This window comes from Pecten maximus, chromosome 6 (assembly GCF_902652985.1).
Source record: "Pecten maximus chromosome 6, xPecMax1.1, whole genome shotgun sequence".
NCBI lineage: Eukaryota > Metazoa > Mollusca > Bivalvia > Pectinida > Pectinidae > Pecten > Pecten maximus.
In genome coordinates this window covers 45,938,019-45,960,448 of record NC_047020.1, presented here as the reverse complement: position 1 = coordinate 45,960,448, position 22,430 = coordinate 45,938,019, and the positions used below count along the sequence as shown (strand labels likewise).

The 22,430-nt window shown below is 37.3% G+C and overlaps 1 protein-coding gene across 1 annotated transcript; it reads right to left on the bottom strand.

Moving 5' to 3' along the window:
- Positions 1-4,910: 4,910 nt before the first annotated feature.
- On the bottom strand, positions 4,911-16,282 carry LOC117329890 (toll-like receptor 13). Its single transcript, XM_033888106.1, has 2 exons — positions 16,156-16,282; positions 4,911-8,520 (listed from the first exon to the last, which is right to left on the bottom strand). Exon 2 carries the CDS (start codon positions 8,495-8,497, stop codon positions 6,413-6,415), a length of 2,085 nt encoding a protein of 694 aa, XP_033743997.1. The 5' UTR covers positions 8,498-8,520; positions 16,156-16,282; the 3' UTR covers positions 4,911-6,412.
- Between the last annotated feature and the right edge of the window lie 6,148 nt (positions 16,283-22,430).

Below are 22,430 nucleotides of genomic sequence, written 5' to 3'. Positions count from 1 at the left end.
GGAGTTGGACTGGCCCCTCATACAGGACACATGGGGGAGTTGGACTGGCCCCTCATACAGGACACATGGGGGAGTTGGACTGGCCCCTCATACATGACACACGGGGGAGTCGGACTGGCCCCTCATGACACATGGGGGAGTTGGGCTGGCCCCTCATACATGACACATGAGGGAGTTGGACTAGCCCCTCATACATGACACATGAGGGAGTTTGACTGGCCCCTCATGACACATGGGGAGTTGGGCTGGCCCCTCATGACACATGGGGGAGTTTGACTGGCCCCTCATACAGGACACATGGGGGAGTTGGGCTGGCCCCTCATGACACATTGGGGAGTTAGGCTGGTCCCTCATACAGGACACATGGGGGAGTTGGGCTGGCCCCTCATACAGGACACATGGGGGAGTTGGACTGGCCCCTCATACAGGACACATGGGGGAGTTGGACTGGCCCCTCATACAGGACACATGGGGGAGTTGGACTGGCCCCCTCATACATGACACACGGGGGAGTCGGACTGGCCCCTCATGACACATGGGGGAGTTGGGCTGGCCCCTCATACATGACACATGAGGGAGTTGGACTAGCCCCTCATACATGACACATGGGGGAGTTGGACTGGCCCCTCATACATGACACACGGGGAGTTGGACTGGCCCCTCATGACACATGGGGGAGTTGGGCTGGCCCCTCATGACACATGGGGGAGTTGGGTTGGCCCCTCATGACACATTGGGGAGTTGGACTGACGCCTCAGGACACATGGGGGAGTTTGACTGGCGCCTCATACAGGACACATGGGGGAGTTGGACTGGCCCCTCATACAGGACACATGAGAGAGTTGGACTGGCCCCTCATGACACATGGGGGAGTTGGACTGGCCCCTCATACAGGACACATAGGGGAGTTGGACTGGCCCCTTATACAGGACACATGGGGGAATTGGACTGGCCCCTCATGACACATGGGGGAGTTGGACTGGCGCCTTATACAGGACACATGAGGGAGTTGGACTGGCCCCTCATACATGACACATGGGGGAGTTGGACTGGCCCCTCATGGCACATGGGGGAGTTGGGCTGGCCCCTCATGACACATAGGGGAGTTGGGTTGGCCCCTCATGACACATTTGGGAGTTGGCCTGGCGCCTCAGGACACATGGGGGAGTTGGACTGGCCCCTCATGACACACGGTGGAGTTGGGCTGGCCCCTCATGGCACATGGAGGAGTTGGACTGGCCCCTCATGACACATGGGGAGTTGGGCTGGCCCCTCATGACACATGGGGGAGTTTGACTGGCTCCTCATGACACATGGGGGAGTTGGACTGGCCCCTCATGACACATGGGGGAGTTGGACTGGCCCCTCATGACACATGGGGGAGTTGGACTGGCCCCTCATGACACATGGGGGAGTTGGGATGGCTCCTCATGACACATGGGGGAGTTTGACTGGCCCCTCATGACACATGGGGAAGTTGGGCTGGCCCCTCATACAGGACACATGAGAGAGTTGGATTGGCCCCTCATACAGGACACATAGGGGAGTTGGACTGGCCCCTCATTACACATGGGGGAGTTGGGCTGGCCCCTCATACAGGACACATGGGGGAGTTGGACTGGCGCTTCATGACACATGGGGGAGTTGGGCTGTCCCTCATGACACATGGGGGAGTTGGGCTGTCCCTCATGACACATGGGGGAGTTGGACTGGCGCTTCATGACACATGGGGGAGTTGGGCTGGCCCCTCATGACACATGGGGGAGTTGGGCTGGCCCCTCATGACACATGGGGGAGTTGGACTGGCGCTTCATGACACATGGGGGAGTTGGACTGGCGCTTCATGACACATGGGGGAGTTGGGCTGTCCCTCATGACACATAGGGGAGTTGGGCTGGCCCTCATGACACATGGGGGAGTTGGGCTGGCCCCTCATACAGGATACAGGATTGCTATTATTAGTGATTTAAGTCCACCACCACGAAACAAAAAACAAAAACAAAGCAAACGGCTCTTTGAAGAGGAGGCCTCCCCGTGGCATTAGCTGGTAACAGTTAATTGTTAAAACATTCATGAACAAGTAAATACACCGGCTAACTTCCTCTACACGTATGTATTTTATGGGACGGTGGCGATTTAAAAATGGCTATAATTCTAATAGCCCTCTTTTGCTTTATTTATTCCAGAGGTCACCATAATCTCCCAAATAGCATTGATTGCAATCATTCTGCCGCTACATTCTAAAGGATGGTCCACCGCTGCCATCCAGTTTCACTTGCAATTTTTTCCTCCGTGCTCTACGTCATTCTTACCCTATCTTCATGTTCTGCGCGTTTCCGTTTTTTAATCTACCTAATTCGGATTGCATACTTTTTCAGTCGGCAACATGTTTTTTGTCCTTCGAAACGAAGCACTCTCTTCATCTGTCACGAGATGCCCTATTACTGCCGGCGCTAGTCACATAATTAGTTTTACTGTAAATTGAAAGTAAAAACATAAAAAAAAGTGATGGTTACATTATCTTTATTATGTCTAGTTATGCATATTGCATTTTGAGACCAATCGGAAAACAACATGGCCGACAGGCAGCCATCTTGGATTTTGACAATTGAAGTTTGTTATCGCTATTTCTGAGAAAGTACTGAAGGGATCTTTCTCAAATTTCATATGTATGTTTCTCTTGGTGCCTAGTTATGCATATTGCATTTTGAGACCAATCAGAAAACAACATGGCCAACAGGCAGCCATCTTGGATTTTGATAATTGAAGTTTGTTATCGCTATTTCTGAGAAAGTACTGAAGGGATCTTTCTCAAATTTCATATGTAGGCTCCCCTTGGTGCCTAGTTATGCATATTGCATTTTGAGACCAATCGGAAAACAACATGGCCGACAGGCAGCCATCTTGGATTTTGATAATTGAAGTTTGTTATCGCTATTTCTGAGAAAGTACTGAAGGGATCTTTCTCAAATTTCATATGTAGATTCCCCTTGGTGCCTAGTTATGCATATTGCATTTTGAGACCAATCAGAAAACAACATGGCCGACAGGCAGCCATCTTGGATTTTGATAATTGAAGTTTGTTATCGCTATTTCTGAGAAAGTACTGAAGGGATCTTTCTCAAATTTCATATGTAGGCTCCCCTTGGTGCCTAGTTATGCATATTGCATTTTGAGACCAATCGGAAAACAACATGGCCGACAGGCAGCCATCTTGGATTTTGATAATTGAAGTTTGTTATCGCTATTTCTGAGAAAGTACTGAAAGGATTTTTCTCAAATTTCATATGTATGTTCCCCTTGGTGTCTAGTTATGCATATTGCATTTTGAGACCAATCGGAAAACAACATGGCCGACAGGCAGCCATCTTGGATTTTGACAATTGAAGTTTGTTATCGCTATTTCTGAGAAAGTACTGAAGGGATCTTTCTCAAATTTCATATGTATGTTTCTCTTGGTGCCTAGTTATGCATATTGCATTTTGAGACCAATCAGAAAACAACATGGCCGACAGGCAGCCATCTTGGATTTTGATAATTGAAGTTTGTTATCGCTATTTCTGAGAAAGTACTGAAGGGATCTTTCTCAAATTTCATATGTAGGCTCCCCTTGGTGCCTAGTTATGCATATTGCATTTTGAGACCAATCGGAAAACAACATGGCCGACAGGCAGCCATCTTGGATTTTGATAATTGAAGTTTGTTATCGCTATTTCTGAGAAAGTACTGAAGGGATCTTTCTCAAATTTCATATGTAGATTCCCCTTGGTGCCTAGTTATGCATATTGCATTTTGAGACCAATCAGAAAACAACATGGCCGACAGGCAGCCATCTTGGATTTTGATAATTGAAGTTTGTTATCGCTATTTCTGAGAAAGTACTGAAGGGATCTTTCTCAAATTTCATATGTAGGCTCCCCTTGGTGCCTAGTTATGCATATTGCATTTTGAGACCAATCGGAAAACAACATGGCCGACAGGCAGCCATCTTGGATTTTGATAATTGAAGTTTGTTATCGCTATTTCTGAGAAAGTACTGAAGGGATCTTTCTCAAATTTCATATGTAGGTTCCCCTTGGTGCCTAGTTATGCATATTGCATTTTGAGACCTATCGGAAAACAACATGGCCGACAGGCAGCCATCTGGATTTTGACAATTGAAGTTTGTTATCGCTATTTCTCAGAAAGTACTGAAGGGATCTTTCTCAAATTTCATATATAGGTTCCCCTTGGTGCCTAGTTATGCATATTACATTTTGAGACCAATCGGAAAACAACATGGCCGACTGGCAGCCATCTTGGATTTTGACAATTGAAGTTTGTTATCGCTATTTCTGAGAAAGTACTGAAGGGATCTTTCTCAAACGTTTTTGTAAGTTGCCCTTGGTCTGTAGTTCTGCATATTGCATCTTAGGACCAATAGGAAAACAACATGGCCGACAGGCAGCCATCTTGGATTTTGACAATTCAAGTTTGTTGTCGCTATTTATCAGAAATTGCTGAAGGGATCTTTCTGAAATTTCATTTGTAGGTTGCCCTCTGTGCCTAGTTATGCATATTGGATTTTGAGACCAGTCAGAAAACAACCTGCCCGACAGGCAGCCATCTTGTATTTTGACAATTGAAGTTTGTTATCGCTATTTTACAGAAGGTACTGAAGGGATCTTTCTCGAATTTCATATGTAGGCTCCCCTTGGTCCCTGGTGTTGCATTTTCGGACCAATCCGAAAACAACAGACAGCCATTATCGCTAAATCTTAAATTGTTTGCAAAGTACTAGAGGGCTGTTTCTGAATTTACACAGATTAGTAAGACTTAGAGGAAGGGAAAAGTAGAGAAAAGATCAATCTGACATGGAACCTATAAAGATCATTCAATGGTGGGCGCCAAGATCCCTCTGGGATCTCTTGTTAACTCTAAACTGCAAAAATATCCAAAATCAACTTGATTTGGTGAAAGACACAATATGGTGGAAAAAAATTAATATAATCCCATTTAAATCCACCAGACTGTAAACTTAAATGGTTTCAATACAGAATAATACATAGAATAATTAGTACAAATACATTTTTACATATGATCAACATAAAAGGCTCTCCTCTCTGCACTTTTTGCAACCGTCACATTGAAACAATTATGCATATGTTTTGGGAATGCAGAATAGTTGAAAACTTTTGGGATGATTTTAAAGTATGGCTATACAATAAGACAACTAGAACTATACAACTACAAAATGTTGATGTAATATTGGGTAAATTACCCAAGGAACAAGAGTTAAAATATCTCAACACTTTACTTCTATTAGCAAAGTTTCATATTTACAAACTTAGAAACTGTCTTCCTTATATAAATGGATTCAAAAACGAATTAGATATTTACCTGAAAACAGAAGAAGTAATATTTAGAAATAAGATGGAGTACAATAAGTTTGAAAATAAATGGTCCATATAAAATAGATTTTTCTCTTACTGAATATACACCTTTTATTTGTATAAGTATATATATATGTGTGTGTGCATTCAGTAAATGTGTGAAAGTGAGTGTGAAAGCTGTATTAAATGTTGTAAATAATAAGAAAAAAATCCTTTATTTCTTGTTTTATTACTATATTCACTAATTGCCTTATATAAGTACATGACATCAAATCAATAATTAACAATAGCTACTTTCATTAGCCTTTTTATATTATATACAAATCCAGATATAGCTTTTAATCAAAGGGAGACAAGTCTCAAAATAATACTCAGGTAGCTTGCATTTCTGCTGTTTCTTAAAACCAGTATATATATTCTATACTATGCAACACCTTCAGTTTATACAAATGATGGTCGACTTACTATACATATATATGTACACTTATCAACCTCTTAATACTGTAAGCTATATATAATTCAACAATGGTACATATTTATCCAAATTGTTCAATACATACTTTATTTCTATTAGCCATTAAACATTGTTTCAATATATATACATGTACGCATTTTCTAAAATGTTGCTATTATGTATACCAACTTATTGTCACCCTTGATGCTCTTCTCAAAATGATATTGTGCTGCTGTAAAACTGTATCTATAACTGATGGGTTTTTTTTTATATGTATTTCATGTACTTGTAATATGCAAAAGGATGAATAAAAAGATTTTAAAACTGAAAAAAAAAAAAAAAAAAAAAAAATTAAACGTGAGGAATAATTCTGCAAAAATTACGAAGGGGAAATATCATTTCATATAACCTTGGACCTCTTTTCGAACATGTCTCTTGTATAGTACAGACAACGAGCAGGATGGTAAATTCCATAAAGTCTTGACGCCGAAACAGCGTTATTCCCACTGTCAAGCTGCAGATCGCCATCTAATTTTGTCATAAAATTTGGAATGCACTCATCAGGCCGTCCTTGAACCAAAGCGTTCTAATCGCCTTGACCTTGGAACGAATCCACGAGCCGCTTCCAAAACAGTTCCTGACCTTCCTGGTTTTGTGCCCAGGGTATGTATGTTGTGGACTTGAGCAGGACATGTAAGGAGTTTGTCATGTATCTTGCCTCGATGTCCTCCAACATAATGATTATCACCATGTTACCACCCTCCTCAATAGAGCGGATCTGGGCGAGTGCTAGTTCAAACTTGCACCACTGACTCTTTGCAAAAGCATTTGATAGGACCAAAATAACTTTCCTGCTTCTCCCAATGGTCTCTTGGATGTTATCCACAATCAACATGCCTGCCTTAAAATCGCGATCATGAACACACAATTTTAGATTTTGCTCGTTTTCCAGGTACGGTATGAGCTTGGATATAACAAACACGCGATCCTCTGTGTTATAGGCGACGAAGGCGTCGAACGCGAAGTCTTCTCCTTCTGGGATCCGTTCGTACCCTCTCTTGGCCCTCATTATATAGATGTAATGCCGAATGTGCCAGCGGTAGTGGTATAGGAGCGAAGAAACAATAGTGATTAGAACCAGGACTGAACCCAAACTCGCACCGAGGATTATGAACACGCTTATAGGATGACAATCGCGATAGGAAGGCTCGTAATCAACAAGGAGTTTATTTTTCCAGGCCACGGGTGTGGCACATTGGTAGCCTTTCGGGAAGTATGCCAGAATGGATCGGTGTTGCCGCACCCATTGTCGAAACCAGTACGCGTCACAGTCACAGGCGAACGGATTCCCCTGTAAGTTCATGAAGGAAAGACTGTCCAATACCTCGGCTGGAAACGATGTTTGGTTTACCAAGGTGATCTTGTTTCGGTTCAGATAAATCCTCCTGATTGAAGTTGCATTTTGGAATGTCCTTGGTTCCCAGCCCTGTATGTTACAGCCCATTAAATTTAAATTTTCTAGTTTTGTCATCTTGTGAAATAGGTCTGGTGGGACGTTGTATATATATGTATTTTGTAAAACTAACTTGGTTAGGTTGGTAAGGGGAGACAACATGGCTTGTAGCAATCGTCCCCCGGGTGTTGTCAGCCGAATTTTTGTCATGTCAAGGACTTTCAGCGCAGGACAAAACCGGAAAAGGTTGGGTAAGTCGTTCATCTCGACAAAATGATCAATGTGATTAGCTATGTACAACAGCTCCATGCTATCGCTCCGAAACGCCAGAGGTTCAAAAAGAAGGTCATTCTGTCTAATCCAAGTTAACGACAGACGCCTGAGAGATGGCAGATCTCGGAAGGTGTCGTTAGGGACAACCCTGAAATAGTTTTGGTCTAAGGTTAAGTTGGTCAGTTTTGGCAGACAATGGCCACGGAATTGATGTGGTTGTATTTCAAACAATTTGTTGCTGCCTAAATCAAGAACCAAAAGGTTTGGTACGATGCTTATATTCCGTTGTGAGCAGAAGTCTGGAACATCAGGTAGTTTGTTCCATCGAAGACGTAAAACCTGGATATTATGAAGCCCTGTCCAGTTTATTGACTTGATGTAATTGTTATTAATTCCAAGATGTGTAACGTTTAACTTGGCAAATACATTCCCATTTAACATTGTAAAATTATTCTTCGACAAGCCAAACCCATCAATCGGCGTAGCCTGGAGGTGTTCGAACATGTTCACAGGAACGTCCGTTAAGGCCATATCCTCAAGATTCATTTTATACAACTTCGAGTTTCGGAGTCCATAAAACGCGTCATGGAGAATATCCATCGGGATCTGATTCCCGCTCAGATCTAGGAAACGCAGATAGGGAAACAACTCGAATGCATCTTTTGAAATGTTCTTTATATGATTTCCACCAAAAATAAGTTCTTCGAGACGCAAATAAGAAATGTTTTTAAATGTTTCTTTGTCAACATGTGGAAGCCAATTTCCAGTGAAGTAAAGCGTCTTGGTAGCCTCTGGCAATGCAGGGATATAAAACAGGTGTTTATAATGCTTTCTGCAGCTTGCTTCCGTGCCATGACATTTACACAATGCCGGACAGACCGAGGTACCCAAGGTAAACGATACCAGACAGAGGCCAGTCAACAGTATTACCTTTGCCTTCCACATCGTACGATTTTTGAGTGAAATACCTGAAATACATAAAAATGGGGATACAACAAGCCTCAGGAAGCAATGTGAACAACATTTCTAATTCAGAGAATATAACATTTAGTTACTTTCACTCTATCAAGTGAATTATTTGATAATTTCTGCCTTATCCCCTTGCAATTTGTATTGTAACGACAATATAATATTGTACATGTATGACCTTGTGTTATAAATACTATAGCATGATTAATTTATAGACAGAGGGATTCCTACTATAACAAGAGCTGTTGGAGAACAGCATAGCTCGTCTCGCAAATGTTTGTCAATAAATAATTAAAATATATTAATTGGAATGGTTTCGCAAATTGCATTAATAATATTTATATTGTTTACTTGCTCAGATTATGTTTTGTGAATTCATGCAATTTTCAAAACCAAACCAATTTATATATATATATAAATTATTTATTGAAAAACATTTTGGAGACAACCTATGCTGTTGTAGATTAAATGAAGATATTAAACACAAATGTAATTGCTTTTGGACATATTTCTTCAATTTTTTGACAACATATCCTAATGAGAGTTGTCTCCCTTGAAAAATGTGGACCGGTATAAATTGTCTATTGTGACGTTTTCATATTGTTTTATATTCAGTTTCACCCCAAGAAAGGATAGTGTAACTCCATAGGGACTCTTTCACCAAATATCAGCACCCTAGTACAATCATAAAGTGATGTGTTAAAAAGCTTTCAACATTTGCACGAAATTTTTTTTTTTTAAATGTGTTTTTTCCTCAAAAAATATTTCAGTTTAACTCAGGAAAGGGATAGTTTAACCCCCACAGGGAACCTAATACCATGTATTAATATGCCTTTCAACACTCACAATATAAACTTAACACAAAGTCCAAAGATTTAAAAACAAAAAAACACAGATTTCAAAAGAAAAATCCAATTTCTTTTTAAAGTTTTACTCCAGGAAGGGATTGTCTTACTCTCTAGGGACTCTATTGCCAAATATCAGCACCCGTGTACAATTATATAGTGATGTATTAAAACCTCTTAACACTTGCACCAAAAACTTAACGCAGAAATATTCTAAGTCCAAAAATTTGATAATTCTGGTTATTTCCCCAAAAAATCTTTTAGTTTAACTCCGGCAGGGGATAGTTCAACCCAAGAGGGAGTTTATTACTAACTATCAGCACCCTAGTACAATTATAAAGTGATGTATTAATACCTTTCAACACTTGCACCAAAAACTTAACGCAGAAATATTCTAAGTCCAAAAATTTGAAAATTCTAGTTTTTTCTAAAAAAACATCTTTTAGTTTAACTCTGGCAGGGAGGCAGGGGATAGTCTAACCCCAGAGGGACTCTATTGTCAATTATCAGCACCCTAGTACAATTATAAATTGATGAATTAATACCTTTCAACACTCGCACCAAAAACTTAACGCAAAATTTTTCCAAGTCCAACAATTTTCAAAAATCTGTTTTTTCCCCCAAAAAATCATTTAGTTTAACTCCGGGAGGGGATAGTTTGACCCCCACAGGGACCATATTACCATAAATTACTATGCCTTTCAACACTGGCACCAAAAATTTAACATTTGGAAAACCAACGCCGACGCCGGAGTGACAACATAAGCTCTCACTCTTCTTCGAAGAGACGAGCTAAAAGTGATAAATTTATAGACCGAGGGATTCCTACTATAACATAATTAATTTATAGACAGAGGGATTCCTACTATAACATGATTAATTTATAGACAGTGGGGTCCCTACTATAACATGGTTAATTTATAGACAGAGGGGTCCCTACTATAACATGGTTAATTTATAGACAGGGATCCCTACTATAACATGATTAATTTATAGACAGAGGGATCCCTACTATAACATAATTAATTTATAGACAGAGGGATCCCTACTATAACATAATTAATTTATAGACAGAGGGTTCCTACTATAACATAATTAATTTATAGACAGAGGGGTCCCTACTATAACATGATTAATTTATAGACAGGATTCCTACTATAACATGATTAATTTATAGACAGAGGGATCCCTACTATAACATGATTAATTTATAGACAGAGGGGTCCCTACTATAACATGATTAATTTATAGACAGAGGGATTCCTACTATAACATGATTAATTTATAGACAGAGGGGTCCCTACTATAACATGATTAATTTATAGACAGAGGGATTCCTACTATAACATGATTAATTTATAGACAGAGGGATCCCTACTATAACATGATTAATTTATAGACAGAGGGGTCCCTACTATAACATGATTAATTTATAGACAGAGGGATTCCTACTATAACATAATTAATTTATAGACAGAGGGTTCCTACTATAACATGATTAATTTATAGACAGAGGGATTCCTACTATAACATAATTAATTTATAGACAGAGGGATTCCTACTATAACATAATTAATTTATAGACAGATGGATTCCTACTATAACATGATTAATTTATAGACAGAGGGATTCCTACTATAACATGATTAATTTATAGACAGAGGGATTCCTACTATAACATAATTAATTTATAGACAGAGGGGTCCCTACTATAACATGATTAATTTATAGACAGAGGGATTCCTACTATAACATGATTAATTTATAGACAGAGGGATTCCTACTATAACATGATTAATTTATAGACAGAGGGATCCCTACTATAACATGATTAATTTATAGACAGAGGGGTCCCTACTATAACATGATTAATTTATAGACAGAGGGATTCCTACTATAACATGATTAATTTATAGACAGAGGGATCCCTACTATAACATGGTTAATTTATAGACAGAGGGATTCCTACTATAACATAGTTAATTTATAGACAGAGGGATCCCTACTATAACATGGTTAATTTATAGACAGAGGGATTCCTACTATAACATAGTTAATTTATAGACAGAGGGATTCCTACTATAACATGATTAATTTATAGACAGAGGGATCCCTACTATAACATGGTTAATTTATAGACAGAGGGATCCCTACTATAACATGGTTAATTTATAGACAGAGGGATTCCTACTATAACATGATTAATTTATAGACAGAGGGATTCCTACTATAACATAGTTAATTTATAGACAGAGGGATTCCTACTATAACATGGTTAATTTATAGACAGAGGGATTCCTACTATAACATAGTTAATTTATAGACAGGGTCCCTACTATAACATGATTAATTTATAGACAGAGGGATCCCTACTATAACATGATTAATTTATAGACAGAGGGATTCCTACTATAACATGATTAATTTATAGACAGAGTGATTCCTACTATAACATGATTAATTTATAGACAGAGGGATCCCTACTATAATATGATTAATTTATAGACAGATGGATTCCTACTATCACATGATTAATTTATAGACAGAGGGTTCCTACTATAACATGATTAATAGATAGACAGAGGGATTCCTACTATAACATGATTAATTTATAGACAGGAACCCTACTATAACATGATTAATTTATAGACAGGGGTCCCTACTATAACATGATTAATTTATAGACAGATCGATCCCTACTATAACATGATTAATTTATAGACAGATCGATCCCTACTATAACATGATTAATTTATAGACAGAGGGGTCCCTACTATAACATGATTAGTTTATAGACAGTGGAGTCCCTACTGTAACATGATTAATTGATAGACAGGGATTCCTACTATAACATGATTAATTTATAGACAGAGGGATCCCTTCTATAACATGATTAATTTATAGACAGAGGGATTCCTACTATAACATGATTAATTTATAGACAGGGGTCCCTACTATAACATGATTAATTTATAGACAGATCGATCCCTACTATAACATGATTAATTTATAGACAGATCGATCCCTACTATAACATGATTAATTTATAGACAGAGGGGTCCCTACTATAACATGATTAATTTATAGACAGAGGGATTCCTACTATAACATGATTAATTTATAGACAGAGGGATTCCTACTATAACATGATTAATTTATAGACAGAGGGATTCCTACTATAACATGATTAATTTATAGACAGAGGGATCCCTACTATAACATGGTTAATGTATAGACAGAGGGGTCCCTACTATAACATGATTAATTTATAGACAGAGGGGTCCCTACTATAACATGATTAATTTATAGACAGATGGGTCCCTACTATAACATGATTAATTTATAGACAGAGGGGTCCCTACTATAACATGATTAATTTATAGACAGAGGGGTCCCTACTATAACATGATTAATTTATAGACAGAGGGATTCCTACTATAACATGATTAATTTATAGACAGAGGGGTCTCTACTATAACATGATTAATTTATAGACAGATCGATCCCTACTATAACATGATTAATTTATAGACAGATCGATCCCTACTATAACATGATTAATTTATAGACAGAGGGGTCCCTACTATAACATGATTAGTTTATAGACAGTGGAGTCCCTACTGTAACATGATTAATTGATAGACAGGGATTCCTACTATAACATGATTAATTTATAGACAGAGGGATCCCTTCTATAACATGATTAATTTATAGACAGAGGGATTCCTACTATAACATGGTTAATTTATAGACTGAGGGATTCCTACTATAACATGATTAATTTATAGACAGAGGGATTCCTACTATAATGTGCATCTGTGTATTTATAGTTCTTGGATCTGCGAAGAAGGAAATAAGGTGGATTGGCTGTGTCATTTCTTTAAAAAATAGAATTGTAATAAGCCATTAAACTATTACATGTATGTGTAGTTAAAATTGAAAATCCCGAAGTGATGACATCCGGACTTACCGGAAGAATCAGCTATCACCACTTATATATGTGGTGTGATTAAACTCATGTTAAGCATTGATGTCATTTTTTTTTTAGTTTCATCGAGGTATGAAACAAATTTTGTTTGCAAACTGTATGAATCCGCGTAGCGGATTCTTACAGAAGTTTGCAAACAAAATTTGTAAAATTGTACATAAAACATGTACATAAAACATGTTTTAAATTAGAAAATCATTTTCAAAAATTAATTATAAGCGTTGATGTCAATTATTTTTTAGTTTCATCGGGGTATGAAACAAATTTTGTTTGCAAACTTCTGTAAGAATCCGCTACGCGGATTCATACAGTTTGCAAACTTCTGTAAGAATCCGCTACGCGGATTCATACAGTTTGCAAACAAAATTTGTTTCATACCCCGATGAAACTAAAAAATAATTGACATCAACGCTTATAATTAATTTTTGAAAATGATTTTCTAATTTAAAACATGTTTTATGTACAATTTTACTGGTTTTAAATGGGATTCTTTTTCTCAAATCAATACGCAACATCAATTGTCGTATTGTGACGTCACATTTTTCGCGCCATTCTCGGAATTTCTTTCATAGAAGAATGAATTTTTTTTTTCAACCAATCACATTTGAGTATTTACCATGAAAACAAAGAAAAATTAATTATTATCTGATATATCTGATCATTCTAGGATTTCCTTTCCATCCAAAACAAAATTACTTTCGACCGTCAATGTTGCAATTGATGAATAATTTTGCCTGTGCAGAAGTCAATCGCATTTCAAAAGAACTAAAGTAAAGCCCAAACAATACATCTCCTTAAAAAAAACAAAAACAAAAAAACAAACTACTTAATGCTATGCTTATAAATGATCGTTAGCAATTGAAATAAATCCTTTCTTCTCCCCATATATAAACATGGCCATAATAAAAATCCGTTATGAGTTTGTAAATTGTTTAATTTTCTATACTGATAGAATTGATGTCAGATAAAATGGGAGGTCATCAAAAGCATCTTTAAGGGGATCTCGTCATCTTTAAAATTCTCTTCCTTTACGTCTATTATAATATAATAATATAATATAATCACAGGGGTCATACAGGGAGACAGTTTAAGTCCATCACTCTATAATTCCTACGTTAATGACCTCCCTGAGTGGGTTAGGAATGATACTTTAAACGTAGCAGACACAGACTAAATATTACCAGAAACTGCCTGAGAGTTCTCATTAAACTTTATTCATACTGCTCAAAATGGAACTTGTCGGTTATAACCCTGATAAAACTCAATCCGCAATCCTCCGTTCTTTTAATCGTATAAATGATAGATATATAAATTTCATAACAGATGCGTTAGATGCACTAGTGAATATAAGTATCTGAACAACATTATAAATGATTTCGGTACATTCCTTTTCTCCGTTAAAGATCTGGCCTCAGACCACAATTAATTTCCCTCTATATTATACCAAGGTAAAATAAAAATTAAAATATTTCAAAATTTTGTAAAAAATCTAATTTTAATATGATTATTTATAACTATTCAAGCTGAATCTACAGTGAGCTGGAAAGTACTTCATGACCTGCATTTAAGAAAGATATTTCTGTTTAAATGTTACCACCCCTCTATATTATGGGAAAATCCGGAAAATTACAAAATATCACTACTCCGGCCTTATAACTTCTTGTGTCCCTGCACACAAACAAACATGGAAATGGTGTCAAAACTAAATTCTCTCACTAGAATAGATATTGAACTACAAATATATGTTAAAAGTATGCACATATCTGTAACAGCTAAGTCAGACAAAATATTTAGTAACAGTCCTGAAATTTCAAAATGTACTACATTCGCAACGACCCGGAAGTATAATTGTGGTCTGAGGTCATCTATCAAACAAAGGACATCATAGGTAAAGCACTCTTAGCAATGAATGAGTATTCTCAATAAATAGATGCATTCCTTGTTAAAGCCTACTCTATGTTATACAATTTGTTATTTAAACCAAAACTAATCTACAACTCCGAAATTTGGTATACAAGAGGTCCAATGGGCCTGCATCGCTCACCTGGTATTCATGTGTTTGATTATTCGCTGCTTTTCATTTAATTTATAGAGCTTAATTATAGGCCTTTTAGGTAATTAGAAGAAGTCCTTCGTATGTTTGAACAAGTTTGACCTCTGAGACCTCTGTTTATAAATTAATCATGTTATAGTAGAGACCACTCTGTCTATAAATTATTTCTTTTCTAAAAGTTTACTGGTTTCAATGTTTTAACAGATTTGACCTCGTGACCGTGAATATGGGTCAAAGACTTTTATGTTCGCTAACTTTGTCAAGCCACATCCATGGAGCCTATCAGGCATAAACTTTGATCCCAAGAGTTTCGTTAGTGAGAAGGAATTTGACCTCTGTGACGTGGAATATGGGCCAAGGTAATTTCTTTTCGTAAGCTTTGTTGGACCTTATCAAAGGAACTTAATTATTAACCAAATATCATGCCTCTAGGAGACTTGGTTAGTGAGAAGAAGTCGTTTAAATATTTTAAGAAAGTGACCCCTTTGACCTAGAATATGGGCCAAGGTCATTTCTTTTCGTAAACAGTATTGGGCCTAATCCAAGGAACCTATCAGCCAAATATCATGCCTCTTGGTGTTGTCAGGCCAGGTGAACCAATAAGCCAAGGGCCCTATCAACAGATCTGATTTGCTGAGCGTGTCACACCCCTGTTGTCAAAACGTCAAATGGAACAACTTTACATATCATCAATGTGTCCTTGATACTGTAATAGAAAGTAATCATCAACGTATCTAACGAACCTTACCTCAACCAAGTCAAACTTCGCCTTGTTGGGCCACGCACGCCTCGTTCTTAATCCGGCCTTGTGTACAAGTATTGTTGTGTTACCAACAAGTGTGAACGGAAATATAACCGCATGCCTGTGTTTCTACAGTATAAATGTAAACCCGGAAGTGTTCATCATGGGTTTCCCTTGATTAGACGATTAATCATACACTCAAATTTTAGATACATTTGCACCACTCAAGTAAAATAGAATCGGCTAATGTGTGGCATTACACAGCAGTTTGACATTAAAATGCAAGTGGTATCCTATATTTAGTAACACATTATACGTAAGGCTTTGGCTATTGTTCTCACCGGGATACTCAAATTATCTGTGACTCGATATGATAAAGGTGTTATTATGTCTGAAATCCAATGCCTGTTAAAGATTATTTTCTTTTTCTACCAAACAGGAAGGAAATTAGATAGACACATACATGTATTTTTCATTTATCAAACTATTGGCTGCAGCAATGTCAATTCATATTTCATATAATCAGGGTCACACAGATATATCTATTTTAGTATAACACCAAAAAACAATATCAAAGTACTGAAAGTACTGCGGCCCTAAAACTTTCCAATTTTACTTTGTGGAATATTTAGATATGGATTAATTCTGATTATGGGAATTGTAACTGAAGTTTAATACTAAATACTCAATAATATACATATATATACATGTTTCAGGATTTCTTAGTACGTTTCTATTCAAGAAACGTACCAATATCGTTGAACTTCTTAAGCAAGCATATTACAAACCTGTCAAAATTACCCCCTGCTATCGTAACAACAGATTACTAGTGTCCTATTCACTTAAAACGACGTTGATATCTATAATACAATGCTGCGTTAATCCTATAATCAATCCTTAGGTAATTGAATCCATTTTGATAGCTTTTGTTCGAACAAATAATTTCTATATATTTTAAATCTAGCAATATAAATTAACAAATCATGTTTGATCAAACAGAATTATCTTCAATTATAACAATGCTATTGTTTCTGAAAATGTTAATGTAAATCTCCAAATAAAGACCATGTTACAGCCCCCTTTAATAGCTATGTATGGTATACAGGGACATATTAAAGTCCCCTGTGATATCTATGTATGGTTTACAGGGACATGTTAAAGTCCCCGGTGATATCTAGTATGGTATACAGGGACATATTAAAGTCCCCTGTGATATCTATGTATGGTATACAGGGACATATTAAAGTCCCCTGTGATATCTATGTATGGTTTACAGGGACATGTTAAAGTCCCCGGTGATATCTAGTATGGTATACAGGGACATGTTAAAGTCCCCTGTGATATCTATGTATGGTATACAGGGACATATTAAAGTCCCCTGTGATATCTATGTATGGTATACAGGGACATATTAAAGTCCCCTGTGATATCTATGTATGGTATACAGGGACATATTAAAGTCCCCTGTGATATATATGTATGGTATACAGGGACATGTTAAAGTCCCCTGTGATATATATGTATGGTATACAGGGACATGTTAAAGTCCCCTGTGATATATATGTATGGTTTACAGTGACATGTTAAAGTCCCCTGTGATATCTAGTATGGTTTACAGGGACATGTCAAAGTTCCCTGTGATATCTATGTATGGTATACAGTGACATGTTAAAGTCCCCTGTGATATCTATGTATGGTATACAGGGACATGTTAAAGTCCCCTGTGATATCTATGTATGGTTTACAGGGACATGTTAAAGTCCCCTGTGATATCTATGTATGGTATACAGGGACATATTAAAGTCCCCTGTGATATCTATGTATGGTTTACAGGGACATGTTAAAGTCCCCTGTGATATATATGCATGGTATACAGGGACATATTAAAGTCCCCTGTGATATCTATGTATGGTTTACAGGGACATGTTAAAGTCCCCTGTGATATCTATGTATGGTATACAGGGACATGTTAAAGTCCCCTGTGATATCTATGTATGGTTTACAGGGACATGTTAAAGTCCCCTGTGATATCTATGTATGGTATACAGGGACATGTTAAAGTCCCCTGTGATATCTATGTATGGTATACAGTGACATGTTAAAGTCCCCTGTGATATATATGTATGGTATACAGGGACATGTTAAAGTCCCCTGTGATATCTATGTATGGTATACAGGGACATGTTAAAGTCCCCTGTGATATATATGTATGGTATACAGGGACATGTCAAAGTCCCCTGTGATATATATGTATGGTATACAGGGACATGTCAAAGTCCCCTGTGATATCTATGTATGGTATACAGGGACATATTAAAGTCCCCTGTGATATCTATGTATGGTATACAGGGACGTGTTAAAGTCCCCTGTGATATCTATGTATGGTATACAGTGACATATTAAAGTCCCCTGTGATATCTATGTATGGTATACAGGGACATGTTAAAGTCCCCTGTGATATATATGTATGGTATACAGGGACATGTTAAAGTCCCCTGTGATATCTATGTATGGTATACATGGACATGTTAAAGTCCCCTGTGATAGCTATGCATGGTATACAGGGACATATTAAAGTCCCCTGTGATATCTATGTATGGTATACAGGGACATGTTAAAGTCCCCTGTGATATCTATGTATGGTATACATGGAAATGTTAAAGTCCCCTGTGATAGCTATGCATGGTATACAGGGACATATTAAAGTCCCCTGTGATATCTATGTATGGTATACAGGGACATGTTAAAGTCCCCTGTGATATCTATGTATGGTATACAGGGACATGTTAAAGTCCCCTGTGATAGATATAGGTCATTTTAATAGACATGAATCGTGTTACAGTCACCTGTAGTACTTGTTCACTACAGTACTTGTAACACCTGTAATGCTTCCGGTCATGTGACCGAAGTAAACAATCGGAAAACATGTAGCAGCACAAATAGCCTTTTGCTGAAGTTTTAAGAAGAAACGACGAATGTCAGTGGTCAGGCGTGCTACTAATAGTCACCCGAAGGCTCGTGAACACACGGCCTGGAAATTACACGCGAGTATAGCGATGGCGTCAACAATCGCGTCAAAGAAGGATGGCGGCGTCCCTGGCAACGCGTCCCTGGCAACGCGCCGAAAACGTATATATATCACACAGGTAGCTTTAGTTAGTCTCGCTCCATCTTGCCTCAATTGTTATCTTGAGCGGAAGCTTTGTGTCGCGAGATTCGTCTGATCAAGGCTCAGCTCGTCCACTGACAGTGACAGGCCGTAAATACTGTAAATGATATTAATAACAACTGTCTAGATAAGATAAATTTGTCCTAATATCGCCGGGAATAACAAAAAAATAGTAATAAAAATTTACGGCCATATTTGGAGATGTACAAAACGTGGAAACGTGGAAATATGACATTTTTGCTATGAAAATGTTTAGATGATTTTTTTTTTTAAATTTTCCCAAGTGTTTCTTATTCATACGTGTACATAACCCAACCATAGTATCTTTCTCCTATGATGAGCTAATTATGTATATATATATGATGATGATAGTGATTTTGGCCACAATATGAGATTATTAATTAGTGCATGTATCTGAATGTATATCATGAAAATGGTGATATATCGAGTGTGGATGATGATGATGATGATGATCATGATGATGATGATGATGATGATGATCATGATGATGTCATACATGTGATGCAATTATGTGCGAGTGTATGTGTTATATTTTTATATCAGACTTTGTTGAAAAACTTGAAAAATGAAATAAATAAAAAAGAAAAATCTTTCTCCTATTATCTTTCTTTCCTTTTTAATACATATTTTTCCTGGTTTTTATTTTCCTAAAAAGTTTGACATTTTATGTTCCTTATGGGCATTTAAGATATGTTTGATAATACCGCTGATAAAATATCCCTTACCACCTCTTGAAATTGGCTACAGACAATTACACAAATATCATATTATTAAGAACACGAGTGAATTTGCTTGTGTACTCATCACTGCTTGTCATGATGTCATCCGAGCACAGGTAAGTTGTGAATTGAAGTTATCACAGGTAAGCTGTGAATTGAAGTTATCACAGGTAAGTTGTGAATCAAAGTATCACAGGTAAGTTGTGAATTAACGTTATCACAGGTAAATTGTGAATTAACGTTATCACAGGTAAGTTGTGAATCAAAGTATCACAGGTAAGTTGTGAATTAAAGTATCACAGGTAAGTTGTGAATTAACGTTATAATAGGTAAGTTGCAATGTTCCTTTGAACTGCAGCGAAAGAACTTTAGATCTACACTCTTACCTGTACCGGCATTGAAGATACATGTATAAGTTGTAGGTAAAACCGTTCATTGCCGGAGGAGGAGGGGTGGGTTACAGGGTGACACCTAGCTGGGAGGTGGTCGATTAACGTACGCATGAATTAATTGTAATTTAGAACGTATTGTGTTTGAAAGTGTCTATTCATAAATATAAAATAATGTATTTGTAATAATCAGTTTGAAATTAAGAACATCCATTCAGAAATTCAAGGAAAATATATTGTTCAACCGAAAAAACCCAGAGTAAATTTAGGACCGTTTTGGTGATTTGTGTCTTCCTCATCTTGTTAAAGTGCCCGTTTTGGTGATTTGTGTCTTCCTCATGTTAAAGTGCCCGTTTTCTAATGTAAAAATAAAGTATTTTCTGAACGTCTGACCAATTTGAAAATTAAGAACAACAATGTATGCAGCGCCGAAAGAAAATATAGCATTCAACAGATAAAACTTTACTTCACTAGAAAAAAAATAGAGTATCCTGGACCGTTTGGGTAATTTTGACCCACAGCTTAAATATGCTTATTATCCAACGTTACCACAATGTGATGAAAGATGAGTTGGTGTTTTGTGTGCTTTGGCAAAATTGTCGTCTTCATACAGAGTGTGCATTTGGCGTGGGAACACTGGCCATAAAATAGATCCAAGTTGGATAATTATGGGATGTTCCACCATCTATCATCGTCAACACCAACGTTTTGATCTTCAAGCGGCAGCTTTCGTTTATGATTATTCTTGAAACACTTCCTACACATGCCAATCTCTTGATCATCAGTACAGTAATTGCTATCTGCTTTTAAAACATAAAGAAACTAATTGTGCTAAGGAAGTTTCTAGCAGATTTGTTTTGGTTTAATATCTCTCTACAACCACACCTACATACATAGCTCTCAATGTGAGAACGGTACTGTAGTAGGTGTTTAAAGTCTCTGTCAGACGAAATTTTATAAATTGGATAGAAGCGGCTTGTTATAATCTTTCAAATCAATGACTTATAATACTTTAAGAAAATGTAAAAATGTCAAAAGAACAATGAAATTGGGGTTAGGAAAGGCACATGTGTTTATTAAGGTTTGGAGTGTAAGGTTCATTCTCACTTAGCCAACATTCTGAAATTTACCTGAATTACCTGGCCAATATGTCAGATTTTACACCTGAGTGAGTTTCAGCTATAGTCTGTTCTTACTTTTCACGAAAGAAAATATGAAAATGACAAGTTGAATATGACTTATATAATAAAGATTTAAATGAATTGTATATTTGCAAAAAATGATTTTCATTTAAAACACATTGATTTTTCCAAACATATCCAAATCCTAAACTACAAAGTTCATACTTAATATGATAGACCCAATTAGTTTTACAGTTAGGTTTTCTGCAATTCAATTCGACTAGAGCATCATAGCATGATTTCAAGATACAATTTTTTGTTTTCAATATTTTTAACCAATATTTCATAACAGCTGTTTTACGTTGCGCATACAATGAATATCTACCGGTTTCGAAAAATACCATAGAGGTATTGACTGTTTTTCTAACGTTAAGTAAATCCTTAAGAAAAAGGAGGTCAATTTTGTCTACTTGTGGCGAAACATCTTGCCCCCAGACTTCACATCCATAATTCAAAATACATGTAACATATGTATCAAATAAGGAGAGTTTTGTTTCCGTGTTAAGGTTAAAGTGTTTCATTTTTCTTTTTAATTGAAAATATGCTTTCCTGCCTTGTGAATCTCTTAAGAAGGAATCACATGTTAAAGACTTCGGGGTATGGCTCACCCCAAATTTGGATTTAAAAAAAACGTACTTGCAGGCCATTTTTCGGCATAGCCGTATAATATTCTTTTGTCCCCGGAAATGACGCGACAGGTGGCGTTACTGGTCAAGATGAAGTATGTGATTGGTCAATGTAGCAGTAAATGCAAAATGCAGATGTGCAGTTAAAAACGGAACAAAGTTAAGATTAAATGCAA